Source organism: Telmatherina bonti, assembly GCF_933228915.1.
Source record: "Telmatherina bonti genome assembly, chromosome: 21".
In the NCBI taxonomy this organism is placed as follows: Eukaryota; Metazoa; Chordata; class Actinopteri; order Atheriniformes; family Telmatherinidae; genus Telmatherina; species Telmatherina bonti.
In genome coordinates this window covers 35,162,546-35,180,923 of record NC_136630.1, presented here as the reverse complement: position 1 = coordinate 35,180,923, position 18,378 = coordinate 35,162,546, and the positions used below count along the sequence as shown (strand labels likewise).

The 18,378-nt window shown below is 47.8% G+C and overlaps 2 protein-coding genes across 3 annotated transcripts in view; both read right to left on the bottom strand.

Moving 5' to 3' along the window:
• Positions 1 to 3,025: 3,025 nt before the first annotated feature.
• LOC306771968 (nucleoside diphosphate kinase B-like) lies at positions 3,026 to 7,114 on the bottom strand. Its single transcript, XM_079261338.1, has 5 exons — positions 6,982 to 7,114; positions 5,589 to 5,721; positions 3,558 to 3,659; positions 3,363 to 3,475; positions 3,026 to 3,293 (listed from the first exon to the last, which is right to left on the bottom strand). Exons 2-5 carry the CDS (start codon positions 5,715 to 5,717, stop codon positions 3,179 to 3,181), a joined length of 459 nt encoding a protein of 152 aa, XP_079117464.1. The 5' UTR covers positions 5,718 to 5,721; positions 6,982 to 7,114; the 3' UTR covers positions 3,026 to 3,178.
• A 4,722-nt stretch (positions 7,115 to 11,836) lies between these two features.
• mbtd1 (mbt domain containing 1) overlaps positions 11,837 to 18,378 on the bottom strand; it is a 146,515-nt gene continuing 139,973 nt past the window's right edge. Inside the window, exons 16-17 of one of the 2 annotated variants that reach the window (XM_079260856.1) lie at positions 15,775 to 15,930; positions 12,208 to 13,384 (exon numbers count right to left, since the gene is read on the bottom strand). In XM_079260856.1, the coding sequence (XP_079116982.1) occupies positions 13,266 to 13,384; positions 15,775 to 15,930 (275 nt within the window). In that variant the 3' untranslated portion in view covers positions 12,208 to 13,265. Of the gene's footprint in view, positions 13,385 to 15,774; positions 15,931 to 18,378 lie in introns of both variants that reach the window. The other variant, XM_079260857.1, reaches the window with a different exon arrangement.

The window sequence follows — 18,378 nt, the reverse complement described above, 5'->3', positions numbered from 1 at the left end:
TTCTGGCGGATATTAAGAAAGTTTCAGGCATTCCTTTTAAACATCTGTATTAGGTTCTGTCTATTCCTCGTGAGGTTCTGAAGAAAGCTTAATGTCTCTCTGGTCATTTAGGAAATCACTAAGGAAGTTCTGGAGGAAATCTACGTGATGCTATTGTTTATTCATCATGTTCTTGGTCTTTTCTCCCTCATAGTTTCATCAAAATACAAGTTGTCTGAATCAGAAGGTCTTTAGGGGTCTCCAGGTTTTTATTATGTGTTAGTGTTTATGTGGCTGTGGTCTTCTGTTGGGAAAGGTCATTGAAAGGTCAAGTGATTCCAGATGAACTACACAAGAAGCAAGGCTAGCTTCTTTTGGAGGTCCCACAGAACATTTAAGATGTCTTGAAGAGCTTCTGGGGTTCCTTTTACATCAGGACTGTCCAATATATGGCCGTCGAGAGCCGGTGTCCTGCAGGTTTTCAATGTATGCTGTTTCAGCACACCTTCTGCACGGTATCTGCTTCATTTGAGTTGGGTGTGTTGGAGCAGGATGCATGGAAAACATGCTGGATTGTCACTCTGCTTGTTTCATTAGTAGCCTTTAGTAGTAGACCTTTAGCCTGGTTGCCACAGCGACTCAGGTTATGATCAGGTTGTTAGGTATCTACAGCCAACCGTGACCTTACCTGAGAGGCAGATTTTCAGCTGAATAACAGACAGATATCTGTGTCTGGAGATTCAAGGAGGTTTCTCCTTGCTGGAGGTCATCACAGGGTTGTACCAGACGTTCTCATCGTTTTCTGTCCGTTGGGCTCATTGAGGGTTTTGACTCTCGGCTTCCTCTAGTTTCCTAAATCTTCAGATCTTCAGGTAATGAAGTGATTAATGATCAGTCCTCCATCTCTGCATGGAGCCATAATCACAAATCACCTTCCAGTGACAAAATGCAGCATTGTGAGGTTTTCCTCTTGCTGCGGAAAATTTTCTTTCCGATTCCTCGTACAAACTCTGTTGTTAGCTATTAAGGATGGAGGTTATTTTTTCCTCTTTATTTGTAAGAAGCTTTCTGTCAACTCCTCCGTCCATACAAACCACCTTTACTTAACGATCTGGTCACATGACCCGATAAGTCACGTCCTTTGATTTGTGAATGTGAAAAGTGTTTCAATGACACTTTTGCGATATATTTTTATGCTCATCTGAAAAAATACCTCATGAGAGGGGTAAAAGGTTTTAGTGATATTCATTCATTATCTGAACCACTTAGTCTGATTCAGGGTGGTGGGGAGCTGGAGGCTATTCCAAGCCGTGTTTGGGCGAAAGGCAGGGTACACCTGGAAAGCTCGCCAGTCCATCGCAGGTTTTTGTGATATTTGGAAGAATATTTCTAAATGTAGAAGTGTCCCTTATCAGTTTTTATTAGGATATTTATGTTTGAGCAGCTCTACGGGTTATGGCTGTCATTACCCGTAGAGCAGATTTTAGTCGAGGCAACAGTTCTCGCCTTGTACTCCCAGTAGATATGAATATTTGTACCGCCTTTAAATGTGTTTTTTGCACATTAATTGAAACGTTGCTGCTCTAATAACTGGACCAGTATGTTGTTTTGGTTCTTCATAACTGAGTTGGTCGTCTTTGCACTTTTATTCATTTATACCAGCACTGCATTCAGACGATGCCTCATTATTTATTACTGTTCTTATGAAAGTCACAAAGCTTTTACTTTTACTAAAATGATTTTTAAAAAGCTGATCTGAATTAAAAGCTGATGCTTTATGTTTAATTCCAGGATGTAAAAGTCTAGATGAGGTGAAGAAGGTGGCGGATGCCCTCTCTGAAATCCTGACTGGTTTCAGAAGGAAACCAGAACAACATCCAGCTACAAAGAAACATTAGGATGTTTTCTGTCTTTACAAGGAAAATAAAAAGGTCAGATCACTGAAAATAAATGGTGATGATGACTAGGATTACTATGACTAGTTGTCAGGATGAGTTTAGGGTCACCTGGGCTTCATCACTTAAACATTAAATAAAAGTTAAAGAGAATCGAACCCCTAACCCTCCAGCTTTGTAAAGCCAGCTGGGAAGTTTTGGAATATGGTTCAACTAACTCCTTCCAGAAGAACTCAAACTAATGGAGCAATCTGGTGGTGGAATTCACTGACCACAAGGGGGAGCAGTGAACTTTCTGCTCTGCAGACCTCCGATAGGCTGAGTAGAGGTCAAAGGTCAAAACTAAAGAAAGAGTCAGCAGGTCTTTGTTCTGATAATATTTAAAAGTTTTTGGATATTTATGCTTTTTCTCTCATTTTTATCAAAGGATGAAACTAACAGGTGACAACTTGGAAAAGAACCTGTTTAAACAGGATTTTTGTCACCATGTCACATTATTTGTTCCTGTTTCTTTACTTTCATCTCTAAACCAGCAAAGATCTGACAGAAAACAAGATTTTAGACCTAAACCAGGACCTCCTGTTGGCCGAAGCCTCCCCAGTAATGGTCTCCATGGAAACATGGTGTTAAGAAGCCAGAATGCTGCTGCTGCAGCGCCCTCTGTCAGAGGGAGACTCACATCCACAGATGCTTACTGTATAAAGTGGTTTATTCACCATACCATGATGGAGTTATTGAGGTTCTGATGTGCCTTCTCCACAAAAACATGACAATAAATTGCACTTCTACATCATCATTACCAGAAGCTGCTGCTCTGCGCTGGCTGCTGGTTTCCTGGGACCTGGCGTCCCGGTCCGCCCGATTCTTGGCACGGTTGCATTTGCATCACTTTCCACCCATCCCTCTGACGTGCCAGTGTGTAGGAATGTGGGTGTGTATCTATGTAGATGTGTGTGTGTGATGGAGTACGTGATGACTAACCCTGCAGGTTTAGCTTCTCCATCATCTTCAACTGTCATCTAGTACGACTAGACCCGGTCCAGGCGTCAGGAATGAGTCAATGCCCCCCCCACACCATCCCGGGACTCTTCCTGGACCACCCGACTCAAACCGCCGGAGACGGTAAACACACATGGAGGCAGACAGCTGGGGTCACGTGTTTATTGGAGATCAATGGAAGGTCAATAAGGACGAGGAATGTTTCTATAGGAATGTCTGGATGGAAACCAACGGCAGCATGGCGAGTCGACAGGGCGGGGTTTACTGGTCTGAGACCAGTTGGTGTGGGGGAGGCCGGCTGCAGCTCAGTAGAGCCAGCTGAAGGCACAGCTGGTGTAGCTGACCAGCTCCTCCGGCTTAAACCACAAGGAGATCTCGTTGGTGGCACTGTCCACCGAGTCGCTGCCGTGGATGATGTTCCTAAAGAACGGAGAAGCGGTCAGTCCAAAGCTGCGCCGCGTCAGACCCATCTGCAACACCACCACTTACTTGCTGACGTCGATGCAGAAGTCGCCTCTGATGGTTCCCGGTTTGGATTCTGCAGGGTTGGTCTCTCCCAGCATCACCCTGCCGGTCTTCACGACACCTTTACCTTCCCACACCTGGAGGACAGAAAGGAGACCCGGTTACCCACATCTGGCCGGCTTCCCTCTCCTGCACGCAGTTTAATGTGCTGGATCTCACCATAGCAACCACCGGACCAGACGCCATGTAGTTAACCAGGGAGGAGAAGAAGGGCCGGTCCTTCAGGTCGATGTAGTGCTGTCTGAGGAGGTCTTCAGAGGCCTGCAGGAAGCAAGAGGGTTACTATCCTCGCCAGCGTCTCCGGTAAACCTAACCTGGTAACCCTGACCCGGTAAAACTAACCTGGTAACCCTGACCCGGTACAAGTAACCTGGTAACCCTGACCCAGTAAAACTAACCCGGTAACCCTGACCCGGTAAACCTAACCTGGTAACCCTGACCCGGTAACCCTGAGCCAGTAAAACTAACCCGGTAACCCTGACCCGGTACAACTAACCTGGTAACCCTGACCCAGTCAAACTAACCCGGTAACCCTGACCCGGTAAAACTAACCCGGTAAACCTAACCCGGTAACCCTGACCCGGTAAAACTAACCCGGTAACCCTGAGCCAGTAAAACTAACCCGGTAACCCTGGCTCGGTAAAACTAACCTGGTAACCCTGACCCGGTAAAACTGACCTGGTAAAACTAACCTGGTAACCCTGACCCGGTAAAACTAACCCGGTAACCCTGAGCCAGTAAAACTAACCCGGTAACCCTGGCTCGGTAACCCTGACCAGGTAAACCTAACCTGGTAACCCTGACCCGGTACAACTAACCTGGTAACCCTGACCCGGTAAAACTAACCCGGTAAACCTAACCTGGTAACCCTGACCCAGTAAAACTAACCCGGTAACCCTGACCCAGTAAAACTAACCCGGTAACCCTGGCTCGGTAACCCTGACCCGGTAACCCTAACCTGGTAACCCTGACCCAGTACAACTAACCCAGTAAACCTAACCTGGTAACCCTGACCCGGTAAAACTAACCCGGTAACCCTGAGCCAGTAAAACTAACCTGGTAACCCTGACCCGGTACAACTAACCCAGTAAACCTAACCTGGTAACCCTGACCCGGTAAAACTAACCCGGTAACCCTGAGCCAGTAAAACTAACCTGGTAACCCTGACCCAGTACAACTAACCCAGTAAACCTAACCTGGTAACCCTGACCCGGTAAAACTAACCCGGTAACCCTGAGCCAGTAAAACTAACCTGGTAACCCTGACCCGGTACAACTAACCCGGTAACCCTGACCCGGTAAAACTAACCCGGTAACCCTGAGCCAGTAAAACTAACCCGGTAACCCTGGCTCGGTAAACCTAACCCGTTAACCCTGAGCCAGTAAAACTAACCCGGTAACCCTGGCTCGGTAAACCTAACCTGGTAACCCTGACCCGGTAAAACTAGCCTGGTAACCCTGACCTGGTAAAACTAACCTGGTAACCCTGACCTGGTAAAACTAACCCGGTAACCCTGACCCGGTAAAACTAACCCGGTAACCCTGACCCGGGCTCCTGAAACCTGAACAGTCTCCACATGATGACAAATTCAGTCGCCAACCCGGTCGTCCCGGACCTACCAGACCCGGACCCGGTTGTCCCGGACCCGGTTGTCCCGGACCTGGTCGTCCCGGACCTACCAGACCCGGACCCGGTCGTCCTGGACCATGACATCACAGCCTGGTCAGTTTTGCCATGGCAGCGCCACAGCTGACTGGTTGATCGAGGACTACAGGAGGTTTAATCGTGGACCGGAACCCTGGACGCGGTGTAGGGATGAAGAGGCCTGTCAGACAGACCCAGCCTGACGGTGGCGGAGAGGAGCGATGGGGGAGGAGGCGGGCAGAATGCGGCCTGGAAAACCAACGCCATGTTGCCATGGTAACCTGTCCAGGTCCCGTCAGAGGTTAAGGAGATTGACCCGGTCAGAAATACATCTGAAGGCCAATCAGCTCATGGCCAGCCTTATGCAACCTCCTCCAGGAAACCACATGACCAAAGTAACCGCTGTAAAAATAGACCCCAGCACGTCAGACTGGTCAGACTGGGCTGGACTGGTCAGACTGGGCTGGACCGGTCAGACTGGGCTGGACCGGCTGGACTGGTCAGACTGGGCTGGACTGGGCTAGACTGGTCAGATTGGTCACTCACATGGAGCATCTTCATGCCCACCAGCTTGAAGCCCTTCATCTCGAAGCGCTTGATGATCTCGCCGATGATGCCTCGCTGCACGCCATCCGGCTTGATGGCGATGAAGGTTCTTTCCTGCAGCTCAGCCATGATCCTGAAACAAGAGAAGAAGAATGAAAGAAACGTCTCCCAGAGGTCCAGGGTGAAGAATCACCCAGAACCAGGACCAGAACCAGCTTCATGTGATCTGAAGCAGACGCTTCCAGCTCGGATGCAACCAGAACCAACAGAACTGATGTGGATCAGTTCACCATCATCATCCTCCCCCTTCTCCTCCTCCTCCTCTTCATCCCGAGACAAACAGCCAATCAGGAGGTGGAATCGGGTCGGAGTACCGGCCGTTCGGGTCGATGCAGTAAGAGCACAATAAAAACATGTCATCAATAAGACATGTCACCATGACAACCCAACAGAGAGCAACCTGAATGGACCCAAACAGCCGTCGGTTCGGATCTGATCCCGCAGGTCTGATCCCCGTTCCACATTAGTGGGATTAGGATGCAGGCCATCCTGCAAATCCGCCTTTAATGGCTCTAAAAGCACATCTGCTGGCCTTAAGCCCCCCCGAACCCGGTTCCGCTCACATCTGCTGGCCTTAAGCCCCCCCCGAACCCGGTTCCGCTCACATCTGCTGGCCTTAAGCCCCCCCGAACCCGGTTCCGCTCACATCTGCTGGCCTTAAGCCCCCCCGAACCCGGTTCCGCTCACATCTGCTGGCCTTAAGCCCCCCCGAACCCGGTTCCGCTCACATCTGCTGGCCTTAAGCCCCCCCGAACCCGGTTCCGCTCACATCTGCTGGCCTTAAGCCCCCCGAACCCGGTTCCGCTCACATCTGCTGGCCTTAAGCCCCCCCGAACCCGGTTCCGCTCACATCTGCTGGCCTTAAGCCCCCCGAACCCGGTTCCGCTCACATCAGACCTGGTCCAGGTGGTCCTGGAACTGGTCCCGAACCCCCGGTCCAAACCGTCATGACAACCAGACATTTCACACCGGAAAGTCGCGTTTCCGGTGTCATCTTTGCTTCTCACGCCGCTATGACGTCACTAAAGCTGATCAGGCCGCACGCGAGCCGACTTCTGGTTGATCTTCTAATCCGCGAGCTGGAGTTCTCCAGAACCCCGTCCGGTACCGGAACCCGCTGAATCCATCAGCCCGGTTCCCCCTGGGCACGCGGGCCACCAGGTCACGTGGCCGCCTTTGTTTGCAGCTGCGACGCTCAGTTTCCGCAAAGATGCTGGACTGCACCAGAACCGCAGCCGGACTGCGCCACAACCGGTCCCAGTCCTCCGCTCAGACAGCTGGCAGATACCTGTGGACCGGAACCGGACCGGTTCGGACCCAGCAGGAGTTTTACCTGAAGAAGTTCCTAGGAGCAGGCTGGTGGAAGCGCGAGAGGACGGATTGAGGGTGCGCAGCAGCTTTTTATAAGCTCTACGGCAAGCCGAAAGAGACAAAAGTCTCCCAGAGCCATTTTTAATAGAGTTGCGACACTCCCTGAACGCGCAGGCACGCAGTCACGTGATCATCGCAGCTTTATTGGGCAGAGATTTTAGCTTCACGTCAAGTGAAGCGTCCAGCGGTGGAAACCTGTCGGTCAGACAGACGGACGGTCGGTCAGGCAGACAGACAGACAGACAGACAGACAGGCAGACAGACAGACAGACAGACAGGCAGACAGACAGACAGGCAGGCAGATAAAGAGATAAAATCTCTGTTCCAAATGTAGTCTTTCTGGAATAACATGGTTCCAAATATGAACTGGAAAACTATCTGGCGTCTTCCTTCTAAGTATTTTATTGTGAACAAAATCAAGGAAGTCTCAATGAAAATCATTCATCGTTTCTATCCTTGTAAACTATTTTTGCACAGGTACAGAAAGTTGATTTTAACTTCACTCTAGTATAGGAAGATATATTGGGTGGCTTTTTTTCCGTTGACCCTGCCAAATCAGATCAATATTTTATAATCAATCTAATTTTGTTGCTGGCAGAATACCATACTCATAAATGTAAATTCTCAAACAAAAAACCCTCTTTTTTAATCTTTACAAAAGAATTCAAATAATACCTCACAACAATAAAACATTCTAAAAATAAGCAAGCTGATAAAACTACTGATTTATGTCTGCTATTCAACATCTACTGAAAGGCATGTATCCTTTTGTGCTCCATACTCTCTGATCCCCTGTCATCATCCCTGTTCATGTTCTGTTGTTCTGTACTGCGTTCATATTTTGTAATGTCCAACTGTCAATAAAGTTTTGTTTGGAAAACTTAGACATCATATATGGTTCCTACCGTCACCATCTTGGCAATGTCATGCGCGTCGTCTCACCAGGAAAATACAAATATGGGCAAAGAGGTGGAGCTGAGAGGGTGGGCTGTGAGTGTCATGGTGGATGATTGACATCGAGCGAACTCCGAGCTTTCTGTAGCTAAGAGCTAACCGAGCTAACCCGGAGATAACAGGAGCTAACCAGCTAACGGAGGTAAGCGGGCTAAAGCTAAGTCACGTTGTTAACCGCGGTTGTTCTATGTTCTTCTGACTTGAAGCGGGAGATCGGGTACCTGTCAATCAAAAGGACACGCCCCCAAATATGCCGAATTTCGAGATTAAATTACTTTAAAACGGGCGAGTTAGAAAAAAAAATCACTCTCCCCACAGTTGTCATGAAGGTAAACCTGACCTATAAACCTAAAATCGATTTTTGAGGTACTGGGAAGCTTTCTAACGATGTTACTGGTCGTACTGGAGCAGCAACACATCTATGTTGCAACTTAGCAACAGGATATCTTGGCTATTTTTTTTAATTTTATTTACAAGTCTGACTTCATTTTTCTCTTACTTAGGTTTTATTGTTATGTTTTTACCTGTTTTACTGCGTTTTTACTGTGTTTACACAACCATGTTTTACTGTGAACGCCGGTCCACTCTCCAGTGCTCAATGAGGCGTCTATGTTCATAATGTCTATGGTAGGAACCGCCCACCAAGTGTCAATCCAGCTCTTCAGAAAACTACAGGTCACAGAGGCTTCACCAGAGTAATGTGTCTCTGAGCAACATTACCTACTATAGCTTTCAGAACCAGGCTGGTGTAACAGCAACAACCCATTAGCAAAAAAGATCTCAAATATTTTAAAGTTGTAAGCCTTTTTATTCAGTGTAAAATTCAGATGGTACAAAATTCACCAGATAAACTTTCACAGCCATGCATTAACAGTTTGTAAATGAAAGAAGCTGTCCATCACAACCAGAATGAAGACCCAAACATCTGTCTTTATTTACAAAGTCTATCAAAGCTCCATCACAGCATCAATTTTCCAAAGAAACAAGAAAACGCTGGAAAAAAAGTAGAAACTGGAAACTGGAGTCTGGTTCAGTCTTCAGCTCTTAACAACTGCAAATAACGCTTTTTATTTTTGTATTCAAAATAACATTTTCCCAACAAAACTGTTTGCTGACAGTCATTATATCAAATATATATACACACAATATATATATATATATATATATATATATATATATATATATATATATATATATATATATATATATATATATACATACACACATAGCACCACAATATAATAATTTCCAAATAAACGAGGGGGGAGAATATATCACATAAAAAGAGACCCGTGTTAGTATCAATAAAACTTCCGCGTGCTTTTCAGGAACTGGAAACCCGTCAGTGCCAAAGGAAAATATGGATTGCTGAGTGGGGGGGGGGGGGGGGGGGGGGGGGCTTTCCACATGCAAACCCGTCCTCTCGTTATGTTCATCTCTGACAGAATGAAACACATTTATTATTTAGATAATCTGCATTTAATAGGTTTACCTAATATTAATCAGATCTGAATCCAGGTTTATCTAATGTCAACTATCTTAATCTCAGGGTAATTCCTGGGCTTTATTACGATCCTAATCTGAGGTTAATATGGGGGAGTTATTCCACACAACCATCACGCTTTCCTTTCTGTAATTTAATGTTAATTTGACTGATTAAATCTTTTTTCTCTGCATTTGGAAAAGTGGTTATAAAGGTGGAGTTTTCTGTTTGTGAGGAGGCCCACAGTCTTCCTGCATGTCTGGTTGACTTTAGGGTGGAAATGGAAAAGATGACGCAGCTTGAACCAGAAGCCACCGGTGTGAAATGGATAAACCTGAATCTGACTAAAACTTTACGTATGGGAGAGAACAGAAAGATTCCTCGGAGATCACGTGGCCCAGCAGCCTCCTCACACAGAGGCTGGCAGCAGGGGGTCCCAGTCGGACCCCTACAGGCCACATAAATACTTTATTAAACCACTTCTTTGTTCAGAGGGAAAAGAGCCAAAAACATGCTGATCTGAACAGAACCTGAGAACTGGGTCACGGACCTTACTGGTAGGAAGAGAAAGCTGGACCTTTTTAGGTCTCCTCTGTAGATCTTCTATATAAACAACATAAAGGATAAATTCTGTTAAATGAACTCATCTGGTTATATTCGTGTTCTGATCAGGACATTTGCAGGTGTGAACATTTTTATAATAATCTGGATCTGTTATTGCATAACATTCAGATGAGAAGAGCAGCTGCGACACAACGTCTACGTTTGGTATGTTCAAGCTGATTATTTGTCGTTAAACCTCAGTATTTGTTTGCATATGCTAACCGGTATCAGGAGGTAGTCAGTAAACAGCTGCAGAAGTCTCGCGATCAAAGTCATCTCTTCCTTTTTAGAACTGAACATATATTCTCCATAACATCCTACGGATGAGCAATACATCCATAGGATGTTATGGAGATGTTATCATATCTATATATATATGAATAATATGCATTTATGCCTCTTCAGTTGTGTTGTGCTGCTGCCTTCAGGGACTACAGGAAAAGCAGCGCTCATTTCATTCTGGACAGCGAAGCAGTCGTTCTGTGGCTCAGGTCAATGAAGAGGAAAACTTGCTTACATATGGCTCTGACACGACAACAACCAACCCAATCATAACCCAGTTACAACCCAGTTACAATCCAGTCACAACCCAATCAGAACCCAGTCATACCCAATCAGAACCCAGTCACAACCCAATCAGAACCAGTCACAACCCATTCAAAACCCAGTCACAACCCAATCATAACCCAGTCACAACCCAATCATAACCAGTCACAACCCAATCACAACCCAGTCACAACCCAATCACAACCAGTCACAACCCAATCATAACCCAGTCACAACCCAATCACAACCCAGTCACAACCCAATCACAACCCAGTCACAACCCAATCACAACCAGTCACAACCCAATCATAACCCAGTTACAACCCAATCAGAACCCAGTCACAACCCAATCACAACCCAGTCACAACCCAATCACAACCCAGTCACAACCCAATCACAACCCAGTCACAACCCAATCACAAACCAGTCACAACCCAATCACAAACAGTCACAACCCAATCATAACCCAGTTACAACCCAATCACAACCAGTCACAACCCAATCACAACCCAGTCACAACCCAATCACAACCCAGTCACAACCCAATCACAAACCAGTCACAACCCAATCACAAACAGTCACAACCCAATCATAACCCAGTTACAACCCAATCACAACCAGTCACAACCCAATCACAACCCAGTCACAACCCAATCACAACCAGTCACAACCCAATCACAACCCAGTCACAACCCAATCACAAACCAGTCACAACCCAATCACAAACAGTCACAACCCAGTTACAACCCAATCACAACCCAATCACAAACCAGTCACAACCCAATCACAAACAATCACAACCCAATCACAACCCAGTCACAACCCAATCACAACCAGTCACAACCCAATCATAACCCAGTTACAACCCAATCAGAACCCAGTCACAACCCAATCACAAACCAGTCACAACCCAATCACAAACAGTCACAACCAAATCAGAACCCAGTCACAACCCAATCACAAACCAGTCACAACCCAATCACAAACAGTCACAACCCAATCAGAACCCAGTCACAACCCAATCAGAACCCAGTCACAACCCAGTCACAACCCAATCACAACCAGTCACAACCCAATCATAACCCAGTCACAACCCAATCACAACCCAGTCACAACCCAATCACAAACCAGTCACAACCCAATCACAACCAGTCACAACCCAATCACAACCCAGTCACAACCAGTCACAACCCAATCACAACCCAGTCACAACCCAATCACAACCAGTCACAACCCATTCAAAACCCAGTCACAACCCAATCACAACCAGTCACAACCCAATCACAAACCAGTCACAACCCAGTCACAAACCAGTCACAACCCAATCAAAAACCAGTCACAACCCAGTCACAACCCAATCACAAACCAGTCACAACCCATTCAAAACCCAGTCACATCCCAATCACAACCCAATCACAAACCAGTCACAACCCAATCACAACCCAATCAAAAACCAGTCACAACCCAGTCACAACCAGTCACAACCCAATCACAAACCAGTCACAACCCAATCACAAACCAGTCACAACCCAGTCACAAACCAGTCACAACCCAATCAAAAACCAGTCACAACCCAGTCACAACCCAGTCACAACCCAATCACAAACCAGTCACAACCCAGTCACAAACCAGTCACAACCCAGTCACAACCCAATCAAAAACCAGTCACAACCCAGTCACAACCAGTCACAACCCATTCAAAACCCAGTCACATCCCAATCACAACCCAGTCACAACCCAATCAAAAACCAGTCACAACCCAGTCACAAACCAGTCACAACCCAATCACAAACCAGTCACAACCCAGTCACAAACCAGTCACAACCCAATCACAAACCAGTCACAACCCAGTCACAACCCAGTCACAACCCAATCACAAACCAGTCACAACCCAGTCACAAACCAGTCACAAACCAGTCACAACCCAATCACAACCCAGCCACAACCCAAAAACACACAATCATAACCCAATCATAATGCTAGCATGAGACCGTGGCCTCTTCAGTACTGACCTCCAGACGCCAGCTGAACGTCTTCCTCATAAACAGTTTGGAAGCAGTCGTGGTGTTCCCCGCCATACCAGTAAGGTTTATACTACACGATACTGGTTATACTGGTTCTGCAAAACTACAACAAAGACGTTTGATTTGAGCCCAAACGTCCAGCAGGAGGAACGTCCTCACCTGATCTCATGTTGGATCGACAGAAGGCGAGTGTGAAACCTGCAGCAGCTGGAGAAACCACACGTCCTCTGTAGCCAGCCACACACACACACACACACACACACACACACACACACACACACACACACACACACACACACACACACACAAGATAAACCCAACAGAAACTATCAAACACTTTCAAGTAGGATTAAAGAAAAAGTCCAACTGGCAAATAAAAAGATGAAGATGTTCCTGACTGAACTCCTCTCAGCTTCACCTCCATGACAGCTTCTCACAGAGGAGGAGGAGGGGGAGGAGCAGGAACTCCCTACAGGTCTCTGTGTGAAGCTCTGGGATGATGACGAAGAAGTCCTTCCTCTCCCACAGAGGAAACAGAAGGCAGTACTGGACTGATGGAACCCGGTCTAACTGGGAAACTGGGAATGGCGGCTCAGTGTTCTGGCGGATGGCGGGCCGTCGGAGGCCTCGAGGCCCTCAGGGCTCCTGCTTGATGTAGTAGCTGCCGGAGCCATTGCTCTCCTGGTCCGAGGTGCCTTGTGAGAAGGTGAACTCGTCCACCTCGACCGCTTCCTCCTTCATACGCAGCAGAGGCTCTGAGGGAGAGGACATCACACATGCTTGTTACTACACGTTAAAGTGGAATTATTCTGTGCATTTCAGGCTAATTTATTTTTATTTCTGAGCCCAGGACTGGGATTGATGGAGTTATTGTCCCAAATGGCTTTATTTACTTCAGACCGACCCTCTCCGTAGGCTGTCAGATCAGCCTGCAGGCAAAACGAGTGGATTGAGACTCTTCCGCATTAAGCCCCGCCTCCCGCCACTGCACTACATCGGGAGCGCGCACCGCACCTGCTTTCACCGTCATTGTAACATCTCATAAACAGAAGGATTAGGCTCATATGAACTCAATAAGAAAACAAACTACAATGTCAATACATAGCATACAGCCCTACATGTTGGAACCTGAATCAGAGCCTGAAAACGAAGTGGAAAACAGCAACCCACAGCAACGAATGCAGCAGGATGTCTCTCTTTGGTAAACTCACCAGCCATCGTTGGAAATAACTTTATCCCACGTTTTCCACCCGCCTGATGTATTTGTACATGCCCTTGTTAACCAGTAGAAGGTAACCAATCACCGAACCTTATCCCCCGGGACATCACAAGGATTTCCACGTAGAAAAAGCTCTCTAAAACCACGCGTTTTTTGTCGCCATGGAAACCGAACGGAGAGCGTGCTGGAACTCAAACTCAAACATGCGTTTAGGTGATAAAAAACAGTGCCGTTCACATGTCTGATGAGGATTCAACACTGTAACACTGTAGAAAGCTCAGAAAACTCCAAATACCATCATAGCAACCCTTTAAACACACGTTCATGTTCCAGCCACATGCATGACGAACATCGGGACCGCCACTATGGGAACTGAGCATGCTCAGTGGTCGCACCAGGGAGGACACAATCAAATGAAATAAAAAATGTAAGAACAGCATGCAGAACAGGCGGCCTTCTGCTCCCAGTGAGGCCCCAAACCTGAGCCGGACCAAAGCCAGACATGAGCCAGAATCAAGCCGGACCAGAGTCAGACTAAAGTCGGACCAGAGCCAGACATGAGCCAGACTCAAGCCGGACCAGAACCAGACTCGAGCCGGACCAGAGCCAGACATGAGCCAGACTCAAGCCGGACCAGAGTCACAATAAAGTTGGACCAGAGCCAGACTCGAGCCGGACCAGAGCCAGACATGAGCCAGAATCAAGCCGGACCAGAGCCAGACTAAAGTTGGACCAGAGCCAGACATGAGCCAGACTCAAGCCGGACCAGAGCCAGACTAAAGTTGGACCAGAGCCAGACATGAGCCAGACTCAAGCCAGACCAGAGCCAAACTCAAGCCGGACCAGAGCCAGACATGAGCCAGATTCGAGCTGGACTAGAGCCAGACATGAGACAGACTCAAGCTGGACCAGAGCCAAACTCAAGATGGACCAGAGCCAGACATGAGCCAGACTCAAGCCGGACCAGAACCAGACTCAAGCTGGACCAGAGCCAAACTCAAGCTGGACCATAGCCAGACATGAGCCAGATTCGAGCTGGACTAGAGCCAGACATGAGCCAGACTCAAGCCGGACCAGAACCAGACTCAAGCCGGACCAGAGCCAAACTCAAGCCGGACCAGAGCCAAACATGAGCCAGATTCGAGCTGGACCAGAGCCAAACTCAAGCCGGACCAGAGCCAGACATGAGCCAGACTCAAGCCGGACCAGAACCAGACTCAAGCTGGACCAGAGCCAAACTCAAGCCAGACCAGAGCCAGACATGAGCCAGATTCGAGCTGGACTAGAGCCAGACATGAGCCAGACTCAAGCCAGACCAGAGCCAAACTCAAGCCGGACCAGAGCCAAACATGAGCCAGATTCAAGCTGGACTAGAGCCAAACTCAAGCCGGACCAGAGCCAGACATGAGACAGACTCAAGCCGGACCAGAGCCAGAATCAAGCCGGACCAGAGCCAGACTCAAGGTGGACCAGAACCAGACTTAAGCCGGACCAGAGCCAGACATGAGACAGACTCGAGCCGGACCGGAGCCAGACTCAAGCCGGACCAGAGCCAAACATGAGCCAGATTCGAGCTGGACCAGAGCCAGACATGAGCCAGACTCGAGCCGGACCAGAGCCAAACATGAGCCAGACTCAAGGTGGACCAGAACCAGACTCAAGCCGGACCAGAGCCAGACATGAGACAGACTTGAGCCGGACCGGAGCCAGACTCAAGCCGGACCGGAGCCAAACATGAGCCAGATTCGAGCTGGACCAGAGCCAGACATGAGACAGACTTGAGCCGGACCAGAGCCAGACTCAAGCCGGACCAGAGCCAAACATGAGCCAGACTCAAGCCAGACCAGAGGCAGACATGAGCCCCAAGCCTGCCCCGTGCCAGACTTGAGTCATGGCAACTCCAGCCTGCTTTCAGTGTGACTTTACCTGATTGGTGGGTTTGATGGAGTTGGGTTCGAGGCCGGGGCCGAGTGGGCCCCGGGACATGGTAAGGGGGTGGGCTCTGTTCTTCGTCCCCTGAGAAGCTGCTCCTCCTCCTGCCTGCCTGACTGAAGGGCCGTCGACCAACTGGGATCTTCCTCTCTAAACACCAACCAGACTGGGGTCAGCGACCAGGGGCCCATTACACAGGTTCAGTTCAGATGGAGGGTCTAGTTGTTCATCAAGAAGGAAGGTTAAAAGGCTGGAGCTCAGAATAAGCCCCTGGTACGCTGCACTCAGACCACCAGATGCACCCCTTAGCTACCAGAACCACAACTATCTAAAACTGGTCCAGGTTTCTGTACTGTTCACATATCAAGGCTAAGAAATCCAGTTTTATGAAGATTATATGAGAAACAGGAAAATGTGGAAGCAATTTTGTACCATAATTAAAATAAGAAGGACCAGCAGAAATGCTTTTAATTTTTGTTTTTCAACTCAATCCAGATTAGTAGGAATTAAAACACCAGCTATGTAAAGGACACCAGGCAAAGGAGCCTGTATGAAGTCATTTTAGGTGTTTTAGAACTTTATGACCTTTCATCAGAGTCAGACTCTGTGTCCCTCCCTGTTCATGATGCTGCTGAGCCTTCAACCATTCTCTTTCTATACTAGTATTATTGTTTTATTTACCTAGGCTGCAAACAACTTCCATATGGAGGAAGTCTTGTCCAGGTCTTGTCTATAAAAATCAAAATGTTTCCAAATGCTAGCCTTCAGACCCAATTGCCGTGCGGATTCCTTGACTACAAAGGTCTTAGTGCCGTCAAGTACTATCCCAATGCAAAATGCTACTTCAGATCCAGTGTACAAACCACATTTTGTCTGCCAAGGGGGGTTAGGGTTAAGACTACAAGCCATGGATCTTTCTTGGTCTTGTTTCTCCCAGAAATCTTTTTGCGAAAGACAGCAGGTAATGTGCAGAAGGAGTGTGAAGAGAGAGAAAAAAAAAAAAAGTATATTGGACACGAGAGGCAAACAAGGAATGCTACTATGCAAGTAACCGTAGTAAGTGGGGCTATATGAAGAGGTTGTGGGACATATGGATACTTCGATACCTACAGTCCATAATGACACCGAAACACCTGGTAGCACAATGTTCCACTATACACAAATGGCAGCTGCTATCACAGTTGGAGATTGAGGAGATACAACACACTAATACTGAAAGGGGGACCACTGGAGGGGAAAAGTATAGGGCAGATAACATCAACTGCCCCATTGAGACTGGATATCAATGCCCCAGAGATAGAGATAAGTGAGGGAATAATCAGCCTCAGAAACAGCATCATAGCTTAGATGAGAGTGAGGCACCCACTGGCAAGAATTAGTGATGAACCACCAGAAAGCCTTCTAACTGAGGTGAATGCAGCAAAAAGTACAATCCCTACCGCGACCACCACTGAAACCAATGAGCTGATATACAGTACAGCAACAGTGATCCTGGAGAAGCTTGGCCAACATAACATCAAGAGCAAGAAGGAGGCACCATGGAAGAGGAGGTTAGAAACCAAGATAAAGACATCTCGAAGGGAAGTTAGTCAACTGTCAGAACTCCACAAGGACACAACCATGAAAAAGGTGCCAGAGAGGTACAGCCAGATGTCCATACCTGAGGCCCTGGAAACCGCCAAACAAAGACTCCAAGCATTGGCTGCACGACTGAAGACATACACAAGAGAAGTTGAAGAAGAATAAACTGGGTGTTCTCAACTAACCCAGCTAAAGTGTACTCCCAGTGGCAGGGTAATACTACACAAGCTGACCCACCAAGGCTGGTGACGGAACAATACTGGAAAGACATATGGGAGAAGGAGGCATCACATAACAGTGAGGCACAGTGGTTAAAAGACCTCAGAGCAGACCACAGCTCCCTCCCTGAACAAGACCCAGTTACCAACACAGTGGCAGATATCCAGCATAGACTCTCAGGTATGAAGAACTGGTCAGCACCTGGCCCTGATATGATCCATGCCTACTGGCTAAAGAGGCTGACTTCACTCCATCAACGCCTGGCAGCACAGATGAACCAACTCCTGAGGGATGGGACTCATCCTGAATGGCTGACCACGGGACGAACAGTCCTGATGCTGAAAGACCCCCAAAGGGATCAGTCCCATCCAACTAACCTGCCTCTCCACAACATGGAAGCTCCTGTCAGGCATCATAGCAGCTAAGGTAAGTGGACACATGGATCTGGCAGAGACACAGAAACGCATTGGCAAAGCAACCAGAGGAGTCAAACATCAGCTACTGGTTGACAGAGCAGTCGCCTGAGACTGTAAAACCACACAGACAAACCTGTGCACCGCCTGGATTGACTACCGGAAAGTCTACGACTCGATGCCACACACATGGATCCTGGAATGTCTGAAGCTGTACAAGATCAACGGCAACATGAGGACCTTCGTTGCAAACTCAATGAGACTGTGGCAGACCACCCAGGAGGCCAACTTCAAGCCACAAGTCTCCATCAAATGTGGCATATATCAAGGAGATGCCCTGTCCCCGCTGCTGTTCTGTATAGCCTGAACCCTCTCAGCCAACTAA